A 25,087-nucleotide genomic window follows, 5' to 3' on the forward strand; every position below is an offset into this window, starting at 1 on the left:
GTCGTAATTGTTGCCCCATCCACTCAGCGTTGGGTAGGGTTGGAAGTGTGGGTCATAAATAACATCTTGTTTGAAGTGACCAAGGAACAGATCCTATGAACCAGTTTGAGTTGTTTGCAGTTGTGCTTCTGAAAGCTCAGGCTACGCAAAGAGAGAGGAAAGATCTTGGTGTGGGAGGAGGTAATAGTAGTTAATTTCTCTCAGTTGTAGGTAGATGTATTGGAATGTACACCTCCTTTCCACTTCGTCTTTCCCACAAGAGTTTTCTTCCATTTCCTTCCATTTTAGATATGTAATCTGTGTGTAGTAGTGTATATAGAGGTGCTTACTAAATGGGTGTGGAATTTCTGGCTTTGAATTTTAGGATTTTGGACTACTTTAAGAGCACTGAGATTACAAGAATCATCTGCCAGGATTTTGTCCTCCAGGTGGAGTTCTGTAAGCCAGTCTTCAATTACTCTCCTCAGCCTTTTAATATCACTACAATGTTTGAGCCCCGCTACCTGGTGAAAAGAAATAATTGTTACTAAGAAGATAAAGCCCCTACTCTTCCATATCAAAAAAATCACAAAAGAGGCAGGGAAAATTTAGCATGGAAATCTACCATAGATTTGTAGTGATAAATGAGTTTTCCCTCTCAACTTCAGCCTTTCAAGAAGGAAAGGCTTTCTTTCCTACTCTATTTTGATACATTTCTTTCCTACTCTCTGTTACACCTGTGTTCTCCCCTTGATTAAAGAGAAGCTGTTCAACTTGAACCTGGGGGTTGAATGCTTAGATCTGCCTGTATTCCTAAAATAGCAAAGATCCTTACCCAGAAAGAAGTGACGTTAGACATACAAAAATTAGCCGGGCATGGTGGTGCACACCTGTAATCCCAGTTACTTGAGAGGCTGAGGCAGGAGCATCGCTTGAACCCAGGAGGCAGAGGCTGAGCCAGGATCACACCACTGAACTCCAGCGTGGGCAGCAGAGCAAGACCCTTTCTCTCTCTCTCTCTCTCTCTCTCTCTCTCTCTCTCTCTCTCTCACACACACACACACACACACACACACACACACAATGACATTAGAAAATGAAAAATGAGGCCAGTGGTGGTGGCTCATATCTAATCCCAGCACTTTGGAAGGCTACGGCGGGTTGATCACTTGAGGTCAGAAGTTTGAGGTCAGCCTGGCCAACATGGTGAAACCTTGTCTCTACTAAAAAAAAAAAAAAAAAATTGGCTGGGCATGGTGGTGCATGCCTATAATTCCAGCTACTCAGGAGGCTGAGGCAGGAGAATCACTTGAATGTGGGAGGTGGAGGTTACAATTAGCTGAGATCATGCCACTGCACATCCAGTCTGGGTGACAGAGTGAGACTCCGTCTCAAAAAAAAAAGATTTTCTGGGAGCAGGGTAGTTGACAAGTCAGAGGCAGACTGGACTGTATAGAGTGTTATGTGAAGGTATGTGCAATTAATTGCCTTCTGACAAGGCCTCAGCCACCATGGCCTGAAACATGAAGTACTCCCTCTTCTATATCCTTAACTAATTCAGGCCTCCTCAGCCATTTCCATTTGTATTTGCCAGAGATAGCTTCACTCACTTCTACCAACTCATATCTCAATTATTGCAGCATTTTTCTGGGTGGCTTCCCTGACTAGGACCTAATTCCCCGTTCTGTGTAAGCTTACTGGCTTTTCAGAATCTGAATGCAACTCATTTTGTATTCACTGCTTCCCAGTAAAATTGTGATCTCTGAGAGAGCAGGGAGTGATTTTTTTTTTTTTTTTTTTTTTTTTTGAGACAGAGTCTCGCTCTGTTGCCAGGAGCCAGGCTGGAGTGCAGTGGTTCGATCTCGGCTCACTGCAACCTCCACCTCCCGGGTTCAAGCAATTCTCCTGCCTCAGCCTCCCAGGTAGCTGGGACAACAGGCACACGCCACCACACCCAGCTAAATTTTTTTTGTATTTTTAGTAGAGAGGGGGTTTCACCATGTTGGCCAGGATGGTCTCAATCTCTTGATCTCATGATCCGCCCACCTTGGCCTCCCAAAGTGCTGGGATTACAGGCTTGAGCCATTGTGCCCAGCTGGGAGTGATTCTTATATTCCTCCCCAGCATATCTCACACTGAGTAAATAGTAAACATTTGATTGTATGTTCAAGAATATGAGCAAAGTGGCCAGGCTCATGCCTATAATCCCAGGACTTTGGGAGGCCAAGGTGGGAGGATCATTTGAGCTCAGGAATTTGAGGCCAACCTGGGCAACATAGTAAGACCCTGTCTCTACAAAAAATTTTTTAAATTAGCTAGGCATGGAGACGCATGCCTGTGGTCCCAGCTATTCATGAAGCTGAGGTGGAAGGATTGTTTAAGCCTAGGGGTCATGTCTGTAGTGAGCTGTGATCAGGTCACTGCACTGCAGCCTGGGTGACAGAGCGAGACCCTGTCTCAAAAAAAAAGAACATAAGCCAAGTCAAATACCATTAACTGAAGATTGTGCTTCAGGATTGAGGCAAAAAAAATTTTTTTTTAATTATTTTTAAAAATTTAACCTTCACATCACTTAGCTCAGTGCCAGGCATATCATAGAAGCTCACTAATTGTTGACTAGATGAAGCCTTATCTGAATTCACTGTAGAATTATAGGACTCTTGTCAGCACTCCTCTGCCCAGTCTCAGGAAGGAGATCAACACAGCTCTGACAACGAAGGAACACAATCCGTATTGAGTAGCAAACTCGTTTCCCTTCCCAAAAATCTGATTCTCCCTCCACCTGTTTCCAATTGTAGTTTATGGTACCACTGTCCTGCCAGACAGGCACCAAAGCTTCAAATTACCTTTGACACCTTCCTTCCAAATCTATTTACTGATTCCATAATCTCTGCTGTCTTGTTCTTGCCACCAGTACCCTGGCCTCATCATCTTTAATCCAGAGAACTGCAGTCATTACCCATCTGGTCTTCCCACTAAGTCCTTCCTTTTCTAGTTCGTTCTATCCACAGGCCGGCAGCCACTGTAATCTTCCACATTGGAGCATAATTGGTCATTAAATCTCTTACCCCGTGACATTTAAAAATTTTTTTTCTTTGAGACCGAGTGCCTGTCGCTCAGGCTAGAGGGCAGTGGCCTAATCTCGGCTCACTGTAACCTCCATCTCTGGTTCAAACAATTCTCCTTCCTTGGCCTCCCAAGCAGCTGAGATTATAGGTGCACACCACCACCACGCCTGGCTAATTTTTGTATTTTTAGTAGAGATGGGTTTTGCCATGTTGGCGAGGGTGGTCTTGAACTCCTGGCCTCAAGCAATCTGCCCGCCGTGGCATCCCAAAGTGTTGGGATTACAGGTGTGAGCCACCATGCCTAACCACCCCCTCAAAAAAATGTTTTTTAAGATATAGCCTCACTCTTGCCCAGCCAGGCTGGAGTGGAATGGCAAGATTATAGGTCACTGTAACCTAAAAGTCCTGGGCTTAAGTGATTCTCCTCCCTCAGCCTCAGTACCTGGAACTACACGTGTGCACCACCATGGTTGCCTACTTTTTATTTTTTTGTAGAGACATGGTCTCGCTATGTTGCACAGGCTGGTCCCAAACACCTGGCTTCAAGCAATCCTCACCTTGGCCTCCCAGAATGCTGGGATTACAGGCATGAGCCACCACATCTGGCCTAAAAATCTTTGATTTTCTTTTTTTTCTTTCTTTCTTTTTTTTTTTTTTTTTATTGTTGTTCTTGAGATGAAGTCTCACTTTGTTGCCCAGGCTGGAGTGCAGTGGTGAGATCTCGGCTCACTGCAACCTCCGCCTCCCAGGTTCAAGTGATTCCCCTGCCTCAGCCTCTGGAGTAGCTGGGATTACAAGCAGACACCACCACACACGGCTAATTTTTGTATTTTTAGTAGAGATGGGGTTTCACTATGTTGGCCAGGTTGGTCTTGAACTCCTGACCTCATAATCTGCCCGCCTCGGCCTCCCAAAGTGCTGGGATTACAGGCATGAGCCACCATGCCTATCCAAAATCTTTATGATTTTCCATCTCCCATGGATTAAAGTTCAGATTCCTTAATATTGGCATTCAAGGACCTCCAGTGATTTGAACTCCCAAGCCTTCCTTTCCCCCTTGCACCTCAGTCTACCCCTTTAAGCACTCTACTATACTGAGTCAACTACTTGTCCTTCCCTGTAACTGACCTCTGTGTTCCTTTGCTGCTCTCATATATTCTCTGAGCCTAAAAACCCATTCATTCTCTGACAAAAGGCGATTTGAAAATGGGTTCAAGTGCAACCCAGGTTTGAATCCTAGTTTTGCCAGCTGTTGGCTGTGTAAACATGGGCAATTTACCTAAAAACTCTTGTGTCACAGTTTTTGTGTCATAAAATAGGCAAAATAGTACTTATTTCCTAGGGTTGTTATGAGGAACAATGATATATGACTTTGATAATCTGTGTATTTTTCAAGGCATGCTTTACTGTCCTTTTGCTGCAGTTATGTGTGTTCATGGCTTAACTCTTTCTGAGCTATTTGTTAAGGCTCCTTGATAGCTATCTTTGGGTTGTTTGGTTGGTTGGTTGTTTTTTGAGACGGAGTTTCGCTCTGTCGCCCAGGCTGGAGTGCAGTGGTAAGATCTCGGCTCACTGCAACCTCCGCCTCCCAGGTTCAAGTTATTCTCCTGCCTCAGCCTCTGGAGTAGCTGGGATTACAAGCACGCACCACCACACCCGGCTAATTTTTCTATTTTTAGTAGAGACGGAGTTTCGCAATATTGGTCAGACTGGTCTCGAATTCCTGACCTCGTGATCTGCCTGCCTCGGCTTCCCAAAGGGCTGAGATTACAGGTATGAACCACTGCACCTGGCCCAGAGTTTTTTTAATATTTTATTTTTACAATTTTAAAATAGATACGAGGTCTCACTGTATTGCCTAGGCTGGTCTCAAACACCTGAGCTCAAGCCATCCTCCTGCCTCAGCCTCCCAAAGTGCTGGGATTACAGGCAAGCGCCACCGCACCTGGCCTGATGGTTATCTTTGTATCCTTTATCTACACAGTGCCTTAAACACAGTAAATACTGATTGAAAACTTGAGTGACATGTGAGTTAATATATGGGCTCATAGAATACACCAGTAATACAGCAGTCACTCACTTGAGGATAGTGGGAGGATGGAGGGTAGGTAGAGGACTGGTTTATTCTAGCAAATACCTTACATGCCCACCATGAACTTGACACTGGGAACTCAACAATGAAGAAGGCCCAGACCAAAGTTCAGGGTTTTAGCTTCCTGTCCTATAAAGGTTAAGATTCTTAGCTCTATGCTGAGGCAGTGAAGTATGAGGAGACTTCAAAATGGCACAGGTTGGTTGAGCAGGATACAGCAATGGTTAAGTTTGGTCAGAAAATAGAAATCAAAAGGAAAATGTGGCTATGGTCCCTTACCCCTAGCAGACCTCTTAAATCTTCCTGAGAACCTGCTTTTTTGGGAAAGCATGAGTGCCAGTAAGACTTGGCACTCCTCCTCTTCCGCTTACCCATAGAAAATGACTTTGCCTTTCTGCTCAAAACTCACCTCTTCACTTTGTCACCCTACGTTTGCATCTTCCATCCTTAGTGCGTGTTTCTGTCCAGTATTTCAGCAATACACGTACGACACGTTGGACTCTTGGGCAGTCTCTAGGGCTGTAGCAAGGAGCCTTGCTCTCAAGGGATTCATTTAGACAATCCTGTGAACAGACCATGTGTAAACAGTGGCTCAATGCTGTGCCTAAGTGTGTTAGCCCTCGTGGCCAGCCTGAGGAGCCAGGAAAGGCTCCCCTAGGCAAAGGCCCCAACCAGAATCAAGTCTTAGTGGTTAGACAAGAACTCCATCACCCAAAAAGGAGTGAGGGCCTACTGAACAACTAACGCATAATCTCAGAGCTTGTGAGTCAGAATTCCCTGGAATGACTCCACTTTATCCCCAGTCTCCCTGCCACCTCCACCAAGGTCCATTCACCACCCTGTCCCCAGCACTGACTGCACTGCTGTGACCACATTAAAGCTTGGCTCAAGATGGAGGAGGAGTGAGGAAGCTACTGTGCCAATATGGCTGGTTGAGGCTGCCCAAGGTCCTAGAAGGAGGAAGTGGGTAAATGCCATATCTAAAAAGATGCAGCAGCCTCAGGTTTTATCAGGGGCAGCAGTTTCCTGTCCCTTCCCCAACCTCTGGCCAAGTCACAAAGCACCACAGCTGTACAGCCAGATGGGGGAAGGGAGGAGATTAGAACTATAGGCTATTCTAGACAGGTACAGACTAGTTCTCAGTCATGCTATCCCAAGCAGAAAGTGACGGTGGCTTGGACTAGCATGGTGGTACTAGAGATGGGGTAAAGACTCAAGAGACATCATTGAGAGACAGAACCAATAGGACTTGGTAATAAACTATTCTCAGGAAAAGGGAGGAGTCATGGCTTTCAGCCATGAACACCCACATTCTGGGTGGCCTCACCCACTTCCTGGTGATCCTAGCGACCAGGAGTCCAGGGGCTATAGCCCTTTGCTCTGCCCACTGCTCAGCAAGTTACTTCAGGTTCCAGTTTGATAAGAAAAGACTTCCTGTGGAGGAATCTGAAGGGAAGAAGGAGGAGCTGGCCCATTCTTGCCTGGGAGGTTGTGGAAGAAGGAAGATGGCCAGAGCTTTGTGTCCACTGCAAGCCCTCTGGTTTCTAGAGTGGGTGCTGCTGCTCTTGGGACCTTGTGCTTCTCCTCCAGCCTGGGCCTTGAACCTGGACCCAGTGCAGCTCACCTTCTATGCAGGCCCCAATGGCAGCCACTTTGGATTTTCACTGGACTTCCACAAGGACAGCCATGGGAGGTGAGCCATGAGGGCAGTTCGGGTATTGGGATAGAGCAGGACCCCTCCCCGTCACTTCTGCTGGGTCTCCAAGTTTCCCATTTGTGATAGCAGTTGAGCCAGGTGACTTCTGGGGCCTATTCAGGTTGATTTCTTATCAAGAACAATGGGGTCGAGGGGACTGGCTCAGGTGAAGGTGTAAGGTGGAACACAGGTGGGGCAATGGGCACTGAAACTACAGCAAGAACAAAGGGAAGGCAAGATGCCTTATTTTCCCCCCAAGGGTCAGTTGTATGAACCACTCCACCTTCAGCACCTTGAAATGCAGAGAGGAGCACATGTCCTAAATTAATTTGCAGAGCTAAAGTTGTCTACCCTCCCCCACCTTGCTTTTCTATTCCATTTCCCTCATCTCCATCAAGGTTATAGGTATTTGAAAAGAAGCAATAGGTCATTAATGGTTAGTATTGATCAGGCTTCAGAATTAAGAGTGCCAAGATAGAGTCTTGGCTCCTCCTCTTCACAGCATGTATCCTGAGCTACTTACTGTAGAAGACACTGCACCCAGCTTCAGGGGGTGGCAATGGCAGATAGCCTTCAAGTGTCAGCACTTAGGAGATTTCCTCTGCTTGAAGAGAGCCCATTCCCTCAAAGTCCGCTCCCAAGTTGGCCCACATACAATGACTGATCAATTCGAAATGGGCGAGTGGGGAGGGTGGAGGTGGGGGTGGGGGAGGTGTTTGATAAGGGTCCAGCCCTCTTTCATCAACTCTGACAATCCTTTTTTTTTTTCAATTCTCTTCCTTCTGCAATAAATAGGAAATTACTTTTTAAATCTCTCCTCGTTCATTAGTTTACTATCTACTTATATTTTCCAGTCCTTCTTCTTTATTCTTATTTTTTTCATGTTTTCTTTTTTCTTTCTTTTTTTTTTTTTTTAAAGACGTAGTTTTGCTCTTGTTGCCCAGGCTGGAGTGCAATGGCTCAATCTCAGCTCACTGCAACCTCCACCTCCTGGATTCAAGCAATTCTCCCGTGTCTCAGCCTCCTGAGTAGCTAGGATTACAGGCATGTGCCACCATGACTGGCTAGTTTTTATATTTTTGGTAGAGATGGGTTTTCATCCTGTTGGTCAGGCTGGTCTCAAACTCCTGACCTCAGGTGATCCGCCCACCTTGGCCTCCCAAAGTGCTGGGATTATAGGCGTGAGCCACCGCGCCCAGCCAACTCTGACAATTCTGAAGCCTCATTCTAGCTCCAGAGCTTGTAGGGTGTTGGCGAATATTGTCATTGGGCCTGAATCAGCTCAACTTCTTCCTGTGCCCACTCCTGCTCTTTCCCCTCCTGTAAGTAGTGATCCCATTGGCACTACTTAAACATCCTGCAGGCTAAAAAAATATCATAGGCCAGGCACAGAGGCTCACGCCTGTAATCCCAACACGTTAGGAGAGCAAGGTAGGAGGATCGCTTGAGCTCAGGAGTTCAAGACCAGCCGGGGCGACATAGTGAGACCTCGTTTCTAAAATATATATATATACACACACACATATATATATATGTATATATATATTCATTTTTTGAGACAGAGTCTTGCTCTGTTCTCCTGCCTCAGTCTCCTGAGTGGCTGGGGCTACAGGCATGCACCACCACACCAGGCTAATTTTGTTTTTTTTCTTTTCTTTTCTTTTAACATACTGCAGGCTAATTTTAAAAATATTTTTAGTAGAGACAGGGTTTCACCATGTTGGCCAGGCTGGTCTCGAACTCCTGGCCTCAAGTGATCTGCCCACCTTGGCCTCCCAAAGTGCTAGGATTACAGGCATGAGCCACCGTGCCCAGCCTACAAAAATATTGTTTTTAATTAGCCAAGCATGGTGTTACAGACCTGCAGTCCCAGCTACTCAGGTGGTTGAGGGGAAAGGATCGCTTGAGCCCTGAAAGTCAAGGCCACAGTGAGCCATGATCACGCTACTGCACTCCAGCTGGGCAACAGAATGAGACCCTGTCTCAAAACAAAACGACAAAATTATTTTTAAAAATTATAACATTGTTTCAAGAGCGTTTGTTATGTATTTGTCTGGGACCAGGCTAACCGTCACTCATATTTATTACATTTACTCCTGACAGCACTGACTGGTTGTGAAAACCAGTCATTGGTTGTAAAATTGGTATTCTTATTTCAGGTATGGCAGAATTGTGATTTAAACCTAGATCTGGTAGTCCTCATCTCTATCAACACACACAAGTAACCCCCACTTTAGAGGTACACTCTACCTTCCCTCATTAAAACCAGCTCTAAAGAGGGGATCTGGTAACAGGCTAGACAGGCGTTCAGGGGATCATGTGAACCCCTGGTTCTTCTTGTGGGTGGAATGATGGAGATAGTGTACAGAGTTTAGGTCTTTTTCAGCAAAGATCTCAAACCCCCGGTGTTCACACCCAACGGTTATATAGTCCCAGCTTTACTCTCAACTCACTGGGTTACTTTAGACACGTGAGTACCCTCGCTGAGAGTCAGTTTCACTGTCCATAAGATGAAGAAGTATGTCTCGGTGGTCTGTGAAATGTCACTGAGGAAAGATGGTCCAGTGCCCCCATGCCACATCGCCTTCAGGGCCGTGCCCCCAGCGAAGGCGCCAGGGCCTGGGATACGCTGGAATCTGCGCGGCGCTCACCCAGCTTTCCTGTGCAGAGTGGCCATCGTGGTGGGCGCCCCGCGGACCCTGGGCCCCAGCCAGGAGGAGACGGGCGGCGTGTTCCTGTGCCCCTGGAGGGCCGAGGGCGGCCAGTGCTCCTCGCTGCTCTTTGACCTCCGTGAGTCCCAGGCAAGGCGGGCAAGGGAGGGGCCAGAGGGACGTGGACAGTCGGGCTTCAGCGCCCCCCCCTTCTTGTGCCCTCCAGGTGATGAGACCCGATATGTAGGCTCCCAGACTTTACAAACCTTCAAGGCCCGCCAAGGACTGGGGGCGTCTGTCGTCAGCTGGAGCGACACCATTGTGGTGGGCCCCGCGGTACAGGGCACAGGGAACGGTCGGGGGCAGGGACACGTGGGGCCGGGATGAACCCAAGTCTCGCGCCCGTCCCCACTCTTCTGTGGCTTTTCTCCAGGCCTGCGCCCCCTGGCAGCACTGGAACGTCCTAGAAAAGACTGAGGAGGCTGAAAAGACGCCCGTTGGCGGCTGCTTTCTGGCTCAGCCGCAGAGCGGCCGCCGCGCCGAGTACTCCCCGTGTCGCGGGAACACCCTGAGCCGTGTTTACTTGGAAAATGATTTTAGTGAGCGCCCGCCACGACCTGGCCCCGCCCACTCGCCACGCCTTAGCCCCGCCCTCCATCGGATCCCGCCCCCGGCGCCGCAGCCCGGGCTTTGGATCTGGCCTCGCCGCGGGGCCCCGCCGGCTTCAGGCCCCGCCCTTGCAGGATCCCTCCCGCGCTCCTCCAGACTCGCGCGCCTCCCTCCACCCCTGCGCTGACTGACCCCTCCTCCTTGCCTCCTGCAGGCGGGGACAGGCGTTACTGTGAAGCGGGCTTCAGCTCCGTGGTCACTCAGGCAAGTGGGGAGCAAAAGTGGAGTGGGGGCGGCCCGCAAACAGGGCCCCCTCTCACCGTCACGGCTTCCCTTCCAGGCTGGGGAGCTGGTGCTTGGGGCTCCTGGCGGCTATTATTTCTTAGGTACGTGCCCATCCGTACACCTCCCTCCCTTCTCGCGGCCCGAGGAGACCCCCGGTGTCTGGGCCCCACACCCCCTGTCCCTCCCGCACCAGGTCTCCTGGCCCAGGCTCCAATTGCGAATATTTTCTCGAGTTACCGCCCGAGCACTCTTTTGTGGCACGTGTCCTCCCAGAGCTTCTCCTTCGACTCCAGCAACCCAGAGTACTTCGACGGCTACTGGGGTAACACCGCCCTTCCAGACTTCCAGCACCCCAAGGGCCACCGCCCACCGCAGACAGTCAGGTCCTGCCCCTGCGGGAGTCTCCGTGCCCACCCCGGCTGGCCGGCCCACCTCCTAGGTCGCTTCCCCGCAGACCGCCCACCTCCCCTGCGCCCACTGCTCCCTTCCGCCGCGGTCTGGGCCGGGCTTGGCTCGCTCGCTGGCCTCCGTTTTTCCATCTGCACGATGCAGAGTTGGAGCTGAGTGGCCTTAACCTCCTCCTTCGTTGCCCTCCGCCCCTTCCCTGCTTCCTCCCCCTGGAAAGACTAATTTGGGCCGTGTCCTCAGGGTACTCGGTGGCCGTGGGCGACTTTGACGGGGATCTCAACACTACAGGCAAGAAATCCACGTAGTCAGGGCGGGGGCTAGGGAGCCCAGCCCGGGGAGGAGCCCCTCTCTGAAATCTCCCCTGTGTAGGGAAATCTTCCTGCATGTAAATCTTCCCTGGGTGCAGAACGGGGAGCAGGAAGTGTGTGGGTTCTAAGGCTCTCATTCCCTGAGCCTGGCTCTCCCTCTCCCCAGAGTATGTCGTCGGTGCCCCCACTAGGAGCTGGACCCTGGGAGCCGTGAGTGCCCACCCACCGGGCATCCCGAAGCCCCTTATCCCAGTACCCTGACCGCCCTTTCTCACATGGAGCGGGAGGCTGCTTTGGGAACAGGAATGATGCTCTCGCCTGCGCTGTCCCTGCAGGTGGAAATTTTGGACTCCTACTACCAGAGGCTGCACCGGCTGCACGGAGAGCAGGTGGGGGCCAGGTCCCAGTGGGAGTGGCTGGGTGGAGGGGGAACTGAGACTTCAGACTATTTCACAGGAGGTGAGGGCCCATTTCTTAGAGGATGCTGGTCCAGAGGCGTGAGTGATGGTGCTCCTCATCTTGCAGATGGCTTCGTATTTTGGGCACTCAGTAGCTGTCACTGACGTCAACGGGGATGGGTGAGGAGGGACATGCCCCACTCCAACCCAGTTGGGTCGTCAGTTCCCAGAGCTGCCCTTTCCTAGCCCCCTACTCTCACGTGCCCACCGGGGGAACGGGAGACCAAGGCTGGGGGAGACTTGGCCCTAGCCCCAACATGGCCCTGGTCCAGTCCCATGTAACCACCCATCTGGCCCGCAGGAGGCATGACCTGCTGGTGGGCGCTCCACTGTACATGGAGAGCCGAGCAGACCGAAAACTGGCAGAAGTGGGGCGTGTGTATTTGTTCCTGCAGCCCCGAGGCTCCCACGTGCTGGGTGCCCCCAGCCTCCTGCTGACTGGCACACAGCTCTATGGGCGATTCGGCTCTGCCATCGCACCCCTGGGCGACCTCGACCGGGATGGCTACAATGGTGAGGGAAGAGAGGAAGCGTACTTGCTGCAGAGGGGTTAACAGCCACACAGAAAGCATGGAGTTGGCCTAGGGCAGCCAGAATCAGGATGGGCTTTCGGCATATAAGTATGTACGTGGCTTAGACACATGGCCTGCTGAGGGAGAGCATGTGGGAGGTATGAAGGAGACTGATTGGGATGTGTTTGCCTTAATCCAGGCAAGAGATGACAACCACCTAGATGTGCATTTATTTTGGTGGTGGAGTTAGAGATGGGAGTGACTTCACAGATATTTAGAACTTGGATTCTCAGGACTTGCTGGGAGACTGAATGTGGGGTGAAGGGAGAGGTTGGAGTTGGGTGCGTGTGATGCCCTCCACTGTCTGGAACTCAGGCCGTCCAGCCGGTGTTGAGGAGAGGTGGGGGATCAGCAGTTTAGCTCTGGACTTGTTGAGCTTGAAGGGCTTGGGTGCTTTAGGTGGAAATATCCAAAGAACAGTTGGGAGTGGTCTCCCCCGCTTACACAAGAGAGATGTGAACAGGAGACAGGGGTTTGGGGAGGGTGGATGAGGTCCTGGGAGCCTGTGAAATGAGAAAAGGCCCAGGATAGAGCCCAGGAAGCAAAAGCATTTAGGTGACTCCTGCAGGAGGTGAGTCTGAGGAGATGGAGGAGCATCTGGAGAGGGAGGAGGGAACCCAGGGGTCTGATGTCCCGGGGCTCAAGAAAGAGCTGCGTTAAAGAGCATGCGCAGGAGGAAGTGAGTGTCTCGGCTCCTGCAGCTGCTGCAAGGAACAATTAGATGGGGCTGGAGAAGGGTCCATGGGCTTTAGCAAGGGGATGCTGGGCAAGGTGAGTCACGCCTGTAATTCCAGCTACTCGGGAAATTGAAGCAGGAGATTCGCTTGAACCTGGGAAGTGGAGGTTGCACTGAGCCAAGATCACGCCACTACTGCCCTCCAGCCTAGGCAACAGAACAACAGAGCAAGACTCTGTCTTTTTTTTTTTTTTTTTTTGAGACGGAGTTTCACTCATGCTACCCAGGCTGGAGTGCAATGGCGCGATCTCGGCTCACCGCAACCTCCGCCTCCTGGGTTCAGGCAATTCTCCTGCCCCAGCCTCCTGAGTAGCTGGGATTACAGGCACGCACCACCATGCCCAGCTAATTTTTTGTATTTTTAGTAGAGACGGGGTTTCACCATGTTGACCAGGATGGTCTCGATCTCTTGACCTCGTGATCCACCCACCTCGGCCTCCCAAAGTGCTGGGATTACAGGCTTGAGCCACCGCACCCGGCCCAACTCTGTCTTTAAAAAAAAAAAAAAAAAAAAAAAAAAAAAGGCGGGGGGTATTGGTGACAGTGACATAAACTGATTCAGGCCAAGGCAGGGTCAGTAGCCAGAATGCAACTGATTAAGGTATGAATGGAAGTGAAAACTTGGAGGCAGCTAATATAGACAGCTCTTTCAACAGGTTTGTGGCAAAGAGGAATTTGAGGAATAGAAAGAAAAAAAGAACATGTCTGACTATGAGAGGAAAAAGAGAAAAGGTGATCACAAAAAAGGGATGCAGGTCAAAGGGAGATTATTTCAATGTGGAAGAACATGGAGTAGGTTGAATGTGGAGGAAAATGATATTGTGGGGAAATGGGGGGTTGAGCTGGCGGAGGGTCCCTCTGATGCCTCGGGGGTGGGAGGGTGACTGGCCCGGTGTCAGGGTTAAGGAGGGAAACCTCTTCCAGGGTCAAATGGGGAAAGGGGAAAGAAAGTCGGTGTGGGATTATGGCATAACAGTGGGCTGCCTCTCTTCCTGAAGTAAGATGATGTCACCTGCTGAAGGGAGTGGGCAGTTGGGAGCTTGACGGAATGGAGAAGGTTAGAAATAGATGCTAGATGGCCAGGCACAGTGGCTCATGCCTGGAATCCCAGCACTTTGGGAGGTCCAGGCAGGAGGATCGCTTGAGCCTAGGAGTATGAGACCAGCCTGGACAACATAAGGAGATCTTGTCTCTACAAAAAATGTTTTAAATTAGCTAGGCATGGTGGCTGTAGTCCCAACTGCTGGGGAGGCTGAGGTGGGAGGATTGCTTTAGTCCAGAAGGTGGAGGCTGCAGTAGGCCAGGTCAAACCACTTCACTCCAGCCTGAATGATAGTGCAAGACCCTATCTTAAAAAAAATTTTACTTGATATATTCTCAGGAATTATGGGTAAAAAATAAATAAATAAAAATAAAAAATTTTGAAAAGGGGGCCTGGGCACAGTGGCTCACACCTGTAATTCTAGCACTTTGGGAGGCCAAGGTGGGCAGATCACTTGTGGTCAGGAGTTCAAGACCAGCCTGTCCAATGTGGTAAAACCCCGCCTCTACTAAAAATACAAAAATTAGCCGCATGTGGTGGTTCACGCCTGTAATCCCAGCTACTGGAGAGGCTGAGGCATGAGAATTACTTGAATGGGGGAGGCAAAAGTTGTAGTGAGCCGAGATCGCACCACTGCACTCCAGCCTGGGCTACAGAGTGAGACTCAATCTAAAAAAAAAAAAAAAAAAAAAAAAAAAAAAAATTTAAAAAAGGGCATAATGATGCTTAATTTTCAGGATTAAGTGAAATATTGTCAATATACTTTCCTCAATAGACAGTGAGAGTTGTCACTGTTTTTATAACAATCCTACTTGGCAGGTCTCTCTCGCACCTGATTGTCACCTCCTGGAGGGCAGGGCAGTGTCTTCTTCACCCAGACTTTGCACCCCTTTCCTGGTCTCCTGGGATGTGCTCAGAAAAGCTCAGCAAAGTTTTACAGTCATCTAGGGAGACCGAATAACAAGCAGCCATTCCCTTTCCATTACTCCTTCCAGACGTTGCAGTGGCTGCCCCCTACGGGGGTCCCAGTGGCCGTGGCCAAGTGCTGGTGTTCCTGGGTCAGAGTGAGGGGCTGAGCTCACGTCCCTCCCAGGTCCTGGACAGCCCCTTCCCTACAGGCTCTGCCTTTGGCTTCTCCCTTCGAGGTGCCGTAGACATCGATGACAATGGATACCCAGGTACCCTGGACTGCCTCCAGCTAGAAATGCCCAAGAAAGGCCCTTGGACATTCGCTGGAAGTGTTGAGAGACACAGCCAGGGACTCATGCCTGGCCTGGTGTGTCCCACTACAGGATGCCAGAGGGGCCAGGCCAAAGCTCCAGTTGGGGAGGTGGTGTGGGGAACCCCTGGGAAGGAGATGAGCATCCCATGCCCTCTCTAATGGCCAATTCTGACCCCTTCCCTGATGTCTGTAGACCTGATCGTGGGAGCTTATGGAGCCAGCCAGGTGGCTGTGTACAGGTGAGTGCTGGCTCCAGGGGCAGGATGGGGAAGGCCCGTGCTATCAGAGGAGGCCAGGCCAGGAGGAGCCACAGTGCCAAAACTACCTCACCACCCCATCCCATCAGAGCCCAGCCAGTGGTGAAGGCCTCTGTCCAGCTACTGGTGCAAGATTCACTGAATCCTGCTGTGAAGAGCTGTGTCCTACCCCAGACCAAGACACCCGTGAGCTGGTGAGGAGGTGGAGGGCATGGGCCTTGACGGATCTGGGACCTCAGAAAGGCCCTAGCCCCTGAGCCCCACTTACGTCTTTGCAGCTTTAACATCCAGATGTGTGTTGGAGCCACCGGACACAACATTCCTCAGAAGCTGTGTGAGTGGCGTGGAGGCAGAGGAGGGGGGCTTGGACTCCCTCAGAGGCTGGCCAGGGAGTTCCTGACTCTTCCATTTGCCCTGTCAGATCTGAATGCTGAGCTGCAGCTGGACCGGCAGAAGCCCCGCCAGGGCCGGAGAGTGCTACTGCTGGACTCTCAGCAGGCGGGCACCACCCTGAACCTGGACCTGAGCGGAAGGCACAGCCCCATCTGCCAAACCACCATGGCCTTCCTTCGAGTACGCCCAGGCAGGGATTGGCAGGGCTGGGTGTGTAGAGCTTGCCTGCTGGACTTGTTCATCCAGCCCTGGGGCATTGAGCTGGGTGCTGTGAGTCCAGGGGTGGTAAGGACACCGCGCCTACTGGCCAGGAGAAGGTGGGATGTGCATAGCAGCAAGATGGCCTGACTCTTGCTCACATCCTAGGATGAGGCAGACTTCCGGGACAAGCTGAGCCCCATCATGCTCAGCCTCAACGTGTCCCTGCCCCCCAAGGAGGCTGGAATAGCCCCTGCTGTCATACTGCATGGAGACACCCACGTGCAGGAGCAGGTAGGGACAGGGACAGGCGGGTACAGGCAAGGGAGGTGCAGGACCCCTGACAGCAAGTCAGGATTAGGGTTAGTGCCATGTCGTACTGTGAACCCCAAAACCTCAATGTCATTCCAAATCCTAATGAAAATCTCAAAATCCGGCCAGTCACGGTGGCTCACACCTGTAATCCCAGCACTTAAGGAGGCCAAAGAAGGAGATCACCTGAGGTCAGAAGTTCAAGACCAGCCTGGCCGACATGGTGAAACCCCATCTCTACTAAAAATACCTAAAAAATTAGCCATCAGGAGGCTGAGGCAGGAGAATTGCCTGAACCCAGGAGGCGGAGGTTGCGGTGAGCCGAGATCGCGCCATTGCACTCCAGCCTGGGTAACAAGAGCAAAACTCCGTCTCAAAAAAAAAAAAAATTAGCCAGGTGTGGTTATGCATGCCTGTAATTCCAGCTACTTGGGAGGCTGAGGCAGGAGAATCACTTGAACCCGGGAGGCTTGCAGTGAGCCAAGATTGCGCCATTGCATTCTAGCCTAGGTGTCAGAGTGAGACTGTCAAAAAAAAAAAAAAAAAAAAAACAACACAAAATCCCAGTATCTCCTAAGCTCTAATGTAAACTGATGAACGCCGAAATTATCCCAAACCTCCAAATACACCCCAGAGCCTCGATACCATCACCAAACTCCTTTTCGGCCTCGGATCTTCTTACTCCCTAAGCCCCTGTGTGAACCCCCAAGCCCACTATTTTCCTAATCCTGATGTAATCCCCAAACCTCACATGTCCCCAGCTTACCCACACACCCCAATGTGCCCCTCTAGACGAGAATCATCCTGGACTGCGGGGAAGATGATGTGTGCGTGCCCCAGCTTCAGCTCACTGCCAACGTGTGAGGAGGCCTCCCACTCTGTCCGACCCTGGCCCTTTCTGCCATCATACCCGCTCTCCACCTGAGTCCCCCTCTCCTCCCAGGCTCTGAGCCCGGACTCAGGGTCCCTGGCTTCATTTTTCTTTCTCCACAGGACCGGCTCCCCACTCCTAGTTGGAGCAGATAATGTCCTGGAGCTGCAAATGGACGCAGCCAACAAGGGCGAGGGGGCCTACGAAGCCGAGCTCGCAGTGCACCTGCCCCAGGGGGCCCACTACATGCGGGCCCTCAGCAACGTAGAGGTGAGGCCCCCACCCTGGAGCAGTACCCAGGACCTGGGGGGTGCTGCAGGCTCTGCTCTCTCATCTCCCTCCCTGAGAGTCCCTCTTCTCTCTTGCTTTGCTGTCAAAGATGTAATATATTATTTTTTTTTAATTTGGAAGAGGAATCCTTGCTAATGGCATAGAATTCCAAAACTCTACTATAAAAACCAGAAAAACAAAAAAGGCTTAGGAACCAGATGTTAACAGGAACCTCTGTTCACATGTGCTGGATTTCCTTCCAGTCTTTTTCTCAATATTGACTGGCACTCACATAAGTATATATTTATTTTTTATGTTTGTTAATGAAGTTTATAATAATGGGGTCATACTCTGATGTTTTGTGTTTTTTATTTCCAAAATGAAAATTCATGAAAGGTAATAGTGGTACAGCAATGCGCACAGTAGCATGCGACAGTCCCTTGAGGTCTCACCCCAAGAAACCTGCCTCCCTACCTTGGCACACAAATCTCTCCAGACCTTCCAAGGGACCTTAAATATATATATGATGCTCTGTAACCAACTTCTTTCTTGGGACTGCCTTCCTGAAGGGCTTTGAGAGACTCATCTGTAGTCAGAAGAAGGAGAATGAGACCAGCGTGGTGCTGTGTGAGCTGGGCAACCCCATGAAGAAGAACGCTCAGGTGAGGCTGCTGGGTTGTGGTGCCAAGTCTCCACTGGGGACTCGTGAACAACCAGATTTTAGGGGTGAGGTTTTAGAGCCACATAGTTCTGGGCCAGAACCTTGGTCCTCACACTCCCTTGCCACATGTCCTTGGGTGAGTGACTTTCCCTCTCTGAGCCCCTTTACCCAGTGGGCTTCCAAGTAAAATAGAAATAATGGTGACCTGTTGGGTGCGGTGGCTCATTCCTGTAATCCCAGCACTTTGGGAGGCCGAAGTGGGCGGATCACCTGAGGTCAGGAGTTGGAGACCAGCCTGGCCAATATGGTGAAACCCCCACCGTCTCTACTAAAAATGCAAAAATTAACTGGGTGTGGTGGGAGGGGCCTGTAATTCCAGCTACTTGGGAGGCTGAGGCAAGAGAGTCGCTTGAACCGGGGAGGTGGAGGTTGCAGTGAGCCAAGATCACGCCACTGCACTCCAGCCTGGGTGACAGTGTGAGACTCCATCTTGGAAAAAAAAAAAAAGAAAAAAAATACTCACAGTGATGTTGGAGGGTGAGGACTGGAGTCCATGTTCAGGGCAGGGCTGCCTGAAGTGGGCATTTGGGCAGTGATCTTGGCCCTCCTTGTCTCCCAGATAGGAATCGTGATGTTGGTGAGCGTGGGGAATCTGGAAGAGGCTGGAGAGTCTGTGTCCTTCCAGCTGCAGATCCGGAGGTACTGACCTGGCAAACACGCCTACCCACCATCCTTCCCCTGTCTGACCCCCATGCAGAGCCCCTCAGGTCCCTTCCATACAGAAGGGTCTGTCGAGGATGGGCGAGGTGGCTCACACCTGTAATCTCAGCATTTTGAGAGGCTGGATCACTGGAGATCAGGAGTTGGAGACCAGCCTGGCCAACATGGTGGAACCCCATCTCTACTAAAAGTACAAAAATTAGCATGGCGTGCTGGTGTATGCCTACAATCCCAGCTACTCAGGAGGCTGAGGCAGGAGAATCACTTGAACCGAACCCAGGAGGTGGAGGTTGCGGTGAGCCAAGACTGGGCTACTGCACTCCAGCCTGGGTGACAGAGTGAGACTCCATCTCAAAAAAAAGGTCTTTTGAGAAAGCCTGGTTCCCATTCTTCCTCAGAGACTGTGTCTGAGTCTTAGAGCCCTACAGGAAGTTCTTTGTAAAGTCTCACTTCAGTGTGGCATGCTGTTTGTATAATTAGTTCTCTCTGAACTCTAAAATTCTGGCCTCATCCCCAGAGAGTCACTGGGTTGGTGTCTGTGGCCCGGTTTCTTCTCATCCCCTCCCCTCTAGCAAGAACAGCCAGAATCCAAACAGCAAGATGGTGCTGCTGGAGGTGCTAGTCCGGGCAGAGGCCCAAGTGGAGCTTCGAGGGTGAGAGGCCAGGGGTGGAGAAGGGAGGTGGCAGACAGGGCTCTAAACTCCAGGGGGCACTGGGGACCCCCGCAGGCCAGTCAGGCCATCACACTCTCTTGGGGGTCTTGGGCACCTGTAGGAACTCCTTTCCAGCCTCCCTGGTGGTGGCGGCAGAAGAAGGTGACAGGGAGCAGAACAGCTTGGTCAGCTGGGGACCCAAAGTGGAGCATACTTATGAGGTAGGGAAGCGCCTCGTGTCCCGGGCTGGGCTGCGCGGGTCCTCAGAGCCGCGGTGAGGCGCCCAGCTCCTGCACCCTGTCATCACCAACCGCCAGCTCCACAACAATGGCCCTGGGACTGTGAACGGCCTTCACCTCCGCATCCACCTTCCCGGGCAGTCCCAGCCCTCCGACCTGCTCTACATCGTGGATCTACAGACCCAGGGGGGCCTTCAGTGCTCCCCACAGCCTCCCATCAACCCCCTCCAGGTGAGAACTGGGTGGAAGAAAGAGCTGTGAGGGGGTGCCCAGACTAGCCACCAGGCACCTCTGTGGGCTGGGGTCCGGGGGAGACCTGGCTGGGCCTGACGGCTCCTTTGCCCCACCAGGTGGACTGGGGGCTGCCCACCGCCAGCCCCTCCCCTATCCACCCAGCCCATCACAAGCGGGATCGCAGACAGATCGTCCTGCCAGAGACCGGGCAGCCCTCGAGGCTTCAGGATCCCGTTCTCGTGGTGAGCAGGCTCTCTGGTCTCCAGCGGGGCCTCTCGGGGGCCAACGGGCAGAGAGGATGGGAGGAGGGCGGGGGGTCCGGGTGTGTCGCGAGCCTCTGTGGGTCATGCTTGGTCCCAGGGAGCACTTCAAGTGAAAGTTGAGGAGCATGCCGGCTTGTGTCTGGGGGCAGCTGGGAGATAGCAGCACTTTTTTAAAGCTTTCCAGTACGTTAAGGAAAATAAAAACAATGAAAGGTCATCATAGATCTGGGCATTGTGCTAGGGGGGATGACCCCTCCCTGCATCTCTGGGACTACCTGAGCAAGCCCGTGGAGAGAGGGCGTGCAAAGCTTGTATCCAAGGCCCTTCCTGATGGGAAGGCCACTGCTTCCTGAACCCCCAGCCCCCTCTGCTTTGGGTCCAGGGGGTAAGGGGGTGAGGGGGTGATGGGATAATGGGGTGATGGGCCAGGACAAGCTGGGGACTGACGACGCCTCTCCTCAGAGCTGTGATTCGGCGCCCTGTACTGTGGTGGAGTGTGACCTGCAGGAGATGGTGCGCGGGCAGCGGGCCATGGTCACCATGCTGGCCTTCCTGTGGCTCCCCAGCCTCCGCCAGGTGGGGTGTGCGTGGGGGGCGGGGCCGGGCCTTCTGGGTGGGGACCACTTTGCTCTGGAGAGGAGTGGGGGCTTGGTGTGGGAGGGCAGGAGGAGAGCGAAGGTTTACTTTGGGGGATTGCAGCGGGATTAGGCCAGAGGCAGGGCTTCCCCGCCGGGAGTGTGGGGCCTGGACTCCTGCAACCAACAGGCCTCGTGTGGCGTGTGGGTGTAAACAGCTTTCAACCCCAACCCGTCCAGAAGCCACTGGATCAGTTTGTGCTGCAGTCGCACGCATGGTTCAACGTGTCCTCCCTCCCCTATGCTGTGCCCCCACTCAGCCTGCCCCGAGGGCAAGCTCAGGTGAGTGTGGGGGTATGGAGCAGAGACCAGACCTGCAGGACCCATTGTCCCCTAGTCAGTGCCCAGCCAGGAGGGTCTGAGGGGTGGTCGGGTGTGGCTGGAGGTCACCAGCCCAAGATTTGAGTCTTTGTGAAGGGCAGGTGTCAAGGTGACTGAGGAGATGCGTGGGTTTGCCTCCAGGTGCGGACTCAGCTGCTCCGGGCCTTGGAGGAGAGGGCCATTCCAATCTGGTGGGTGCTGGTGGGTGTGCTGGGAGGCCTGCTGCTGCTCACCCTTCTGGTTCTGGCCATGTGGAAGGTGAGGTGTGAAGGATGGTGGAGTCCCCAGTGGGGCACAGGGAGTCAAGGAGAGAGGGTGGCCCACCCAAGTGTGTGATCCAGGGACCAGGGATCTATGTCTCAGCTGGGTGCGGTGGCCCACATCTGTAATCCCAGCACGTTGGGAGGCTGAGGTGGGCAGATCACCTGAGGTCAGAAATTTGAGACCAGCCTGGCCAACATAGCAAAACCCTGTCTCTACTAAAAATACCAAAATTAGCCAAGCATGGTGATAAATGCCTATAATCTTAGTTACTTGGGAGGCTGAGGCAGTAGAATCACATGAACCTGAGAGGCGGAGGTTGCAGTGAGCCAAGATCACTCGACTGTACTCCAGCCTGGGTGACAGAGCAAGCCCCGATCTCAACAACAACAACAAAAAAGACCAAAAAAGATAAAATAAACAAAAATGTCATTCTCCAGGGAACCCTTACAGGCACATACCCCTGGAAAGGATAGCACCTGAAATTCTGAAGCCTTTAGACACCCCCACCACCAAGAAGAGTCAGAGAGTTTCGAGGGTGTAGAGGGTGTAAGTTCTGCCTTCAGGAAAATCTGGCTGCTCCCGAGGACAAGACGCATGTCCTCCTAGCCCTGTCCTTCCCCTTGAGTGAGGCAAGAGGCCCAAGGACTGGTCTAGACCCTACTCCTCCCTTCCTATGTGGCTCTGGAAGGTCGCTTGCTCCTCTGCACCTGGAGACATGCTCGAGCCCTGGGAAGACATGGTGCTTTTAGGGGAATCACATACTGGACCCACGGTAATCAAATCCATATCATCATAGGATTGAGCCATGGAGACACAAACTTCAGTAATAGAAAAATTCCAGGTGGGGGCCACGCGTGGTGGAGCATTTGAGGCCAGGAGTTTGGGACCAGTCTGGGCAACATAGCGAGACCCCATCTCTTTTCTTCTTCTTCTTCTTTTTTTTTTTTTTTAAGACCAGGTTTCACCATATTGGTCGGGCTGGTCTCAAACTCCTGACCTCAGGTGATCCACCCACCTCAGCCTCTCAAAGTGCTGGGATTATAGGCGTGAGCCACCGAGCCCAGCTGACACCCCATCTCTACAAAAAAAAATTTAATTAGGCGTGGTAGTCCACACCTGTAGTCCCAGCACTTGGGAGGCTAAGGGGTGAGAGGATTACCTGGGCGACAGAGCGAGACCCTGTCTCTAAAAATAAAATAAAAAATAAAATTTCAGAGGCCAGGCATAGTTGTTCATGACTGTAATCCCAGCACGTTGGGAGGCCAAGGCAGGCAGATCACCTGAGGTCAGGAGTTTTGAGACCAGCCTGGCCAACATGGCGAAACCTCATGAAACTCTGTCTTTACTAAAAATTAGCTGGGCGTGGTGGCACACGCCTGTAAACCCTCAGGAGGCTGAGGCATGAGAATTGTTTGAACTCAGGAGGTGGAGGCTGCATTGAGCCGAGCTTGAACCACTGCACTCCAGCGTGGGTGACAGAGCGAGACTCCGTCTAAAAAAAAAGAGAAAAAGAAAAAACTCAGGGGAAAAAAAAATTGAACAATTTGTTCCATGCATTATCTCTAAATGTCAAAAGGCATTTGTGAGTACAGCAGGGTTCGTGTTCCGCGCTGGTCCAGGGAGGTCCTCATGGCTAGCATAGTTCCTCACACGTGCTCTGGGGCCTACAGATTATCTCTATACCCTGACCCTGGCCCCGTGCACCCCCAGGTCGGCTTCTTCAAGCGGAAACGGCCACCCCTGGAAGAAGATGATGAAGAGGAGGAGTGATGGTGCAGCCTGCCCTCTGTTCTAGCAGGAAGGCTGGGCGTGCGACCGGCACCCCTCCTTTTCGTACGAGTTGCCTCCAAGCTTTGGGTTGGGGCTGTTCTGGAGGGCCCCTTGGTGTCATTCCACTCCCAACAAAGCTGGGCCACCCCCTTCTGCTACCTAATAAAGAGGCTGAGCCCCGATGCTGATGCAGGGCTGCTTCCTTTTGGGGCCAGAGGAGAGGGGACCAAAGGAATGTTTGGGACAGGGACCTAGGGCTGGTGGAAGTGTGAGCAGAGAGGGTCTCTGCTACAGAAAAGTTTGCAAATCACTCTTTGGGGAGTGTCGGGGAATACAGAGTTGAGGTGGCAGGTGTAAGGGAAAACAGGGAGAAAGGGTGGCAGGACCTCAAGGAAGATGGGAGGGGGATGAACATGTCTAAGCGGGGGTGAGATGGGGGTAGGAGCATCAGAGAAGGCAGGCTGTGTCCCTGGTGGGCAGCTTGATTGACTGATTGTTTATATTTTTTGAGACAGAGTCTCGTTCTGTCGCCCAGGCTGCAGTGCAGTGGCTCGATCTTGGCTCACTACAACCTCCGCCTCCCAGGTTCAAGACATTCTCCTACTTCAGCCTCCCAAGTAGCTGGGATTACAGGTGCCCACCACCAAGCCCAACTAATTTTTGGATTTTTAGTAGAGACGGGGTTTGACCACGTTGGCCAGGCTGGTCTCGAACTACTAACCTCAGATGATCCATCCGCCTCAGCCTCCCAAAGTGCTGGGATTACACCCACCATGCCCAGCCTTACAGTATTTATTTATTTCTGAGACAGAGTCTCACTCTTGCCCAGGCTGGAGTGCTGTGGTGCAATATTGGCTCACTGCAACCTCCACCTCGCAGGTTCAAGCAATTCTCCTGCCTTAGCCTCCTGAGTAGCTGGGATTACAGGCACACCACCAAGCCCAGCTAATTTTTGTATTTTTAGTAGAGATGGGGTTTCACCATGTTGGCCAGGCTGGTCTTGAACTCCTGGCCTCAGGTGATCCACCCACCTCAGCCTCCCAAAGTGCTGGGATTACAGGTGTGAGCCACCCCACCCAGCCAGGGCAGCTTTAAATATTATATTTGTTACAATTTCAGAGGGGTAAACTTCACAATGACCTGAGGCTTGGAAAAATAACATGTTCTCCCTGCCTTCCTATTAAAAAAAAAAAAAAAAAAAAAAAAGCCTTTAAAGCTGTTTGGAGTGAGAAGGGGCAGAGGGAGGCTGGCTCAGCTGTTGCCTGAGGAAGGCAGTGTCATGCGAGGAAGGAGAAAGCATACTTCGTTGCTGCTGTCCCCTCCTCCCCACCAAGAAGGGCCTTCAGCCAGGAAAGAGGATGAGGATGGAAGACAGCTCTCCAGCTTCGGTGAGTGAGTGGAGCTGAGCGGTGGAGGTCTCCCTGGAGTCCTGCAGGGTTTGTTCATTCCCAGGTTCAATAAATATTTTTTGGCCAGGCATGGTGGTTCATGCCTGTAATCCTAGCACTTTGGGAGGCTGAGGCAGGAGGATCGCTTGAGCCCAGGAGTTTTTGGCTGCAGTGAGCTGTAATCATGCCATTGCACTCCAGCCTGAGCAACAGAGAAAGACCCTGTCTCTAAAAAATAAAAATTGGCTGGGCACAGTAGCTCACACCTGTAATCCCAGCACTTGGGAGGCCAAGGCTGGTGGATCATGAGGTCAGGAGTTTGGGACATCCTGGCCAACATGGTGAAACCTTGTCTCTACCAAAAAAAAAAATTAGCTGGGCATGGTGGCAGGTGCCTGTAATCCCAGCTACTTGGGAGGCTGAGGCAGGAGAATCACTTGAACCCAGGAGACGGAGGTTGCAGTGAGCCGAGATCGTGCCACTGCACTCCAGCCTGGGTGACAGTGTGAGAC

General features: G+C 51.8%; 1 protein-coding gene across 2 annotated transcripts; it reads left to right on the forward strand.

Annotated features, from left to right (window-relative positions):
- Positions 1 to 4,941: 4,941 nt before the first annotated feature.
- On the forward strand, positions 4,942 to 23,378 carry ITGA2B (integrin subunit alpha 2b). 2 transcript variants are annotated; one of them, XM_032279400.1, is made up of 31 exons: positions 4,943 to 6,832; positions 9,504 to 9,625; positions 9,713 to 9,810; positions 9,920 to 10,085; positions 10,310 to 10,359; positions 10,436 to 10,481; positions 10,574 to 10,702; positions 11,029 to 11,076; positions 11,263 to 11,306; positions 11,432 to 11,485; positions 11,622 to 11,674; positions 11,856 to 12,067; positions 14,900 to 15,082; positions 15,320 to 15,365; positions 15,473 to 15,577; positions 15,662 to 15,717; positions 15,805 to 15,956; positions 16,143 to 16,268; positions 17,079 to 17,146; positions 17,280 to 17,427; positions 17,997 to 18,089; positions 18,708 to 18,787; positions 19,381 to 19,461; positions 19,583 to 19,682; positions 19,779 to 19,931; positions 20,051 to 20,176; positions 20,660 to 20,773; positions 21,013 to 21,114; positions 21,295 to 21,411; positions 23,128 to 23,217; positions 23,266 to 23,378. In XM_032279400.1, the coding sequence occupies exons 1-30, from the start codon at positions 6,438 to 6,440 to the stop codon at positions 23,185 to 23,187; spliced, it is 3,327 nt and encodes a 1,108-aa protein (XP_032135291.1). In that variant the 5' UTR covers positions 4,943 to 6,437; the 3' UTR covers positions 23,188 to 23,217; positions 23,266 to 23,378. The 2 variants fall into 2 exon arrangements, with proteins under 2 accessions (XP_032135292.1, XP_032135291.1); XM_032279401.1 differs by lacking the exon at positions 21,013 to 21,114 and having other exon boundaries at positions 4,942 to 6,832.
- Positions 23,379 to 25,087: the final 1,709 nt, after the last annotated feature.

This window comes from Sapajus apella, unplaced genomic scaffold (genome assembly GCF_009761245.1).
Source record: "Sapajus apella isolate SASKATOON/1434 unplaced genomic scaffold, GSC_monkey_1.0 scaffold12, whole genome shotgun sequence".
NCBI lineage: Eukaryota > Metazoa > Chordata > Mammalia > Primates > Cebidae > Sapajus > Sapajus apella.

Coding starts and splice junctions, on each gene's coding strand:
- ITGA2B (XM_032279400.1), top strand. CDS start 6,438: ATGAACACCCACATTCTGGGTGGCCTCACCCACTTCCTGGTGATCCTA. Junction 9,811..9,919: donor GCTGGAGCGACACCATTGTG/GTGGGCCCCGCG, acceptor GCTTTTCTCCAG/GCCTGCGCCCCCTGGCAGCA. Junction 10,086..10,309: donor TTACTTGGAAAATGATTTTA/GTGAGCGCCCGC, acceptor TGCCTCCTGCAG/GCGGGGACAGGCGTTACTGT.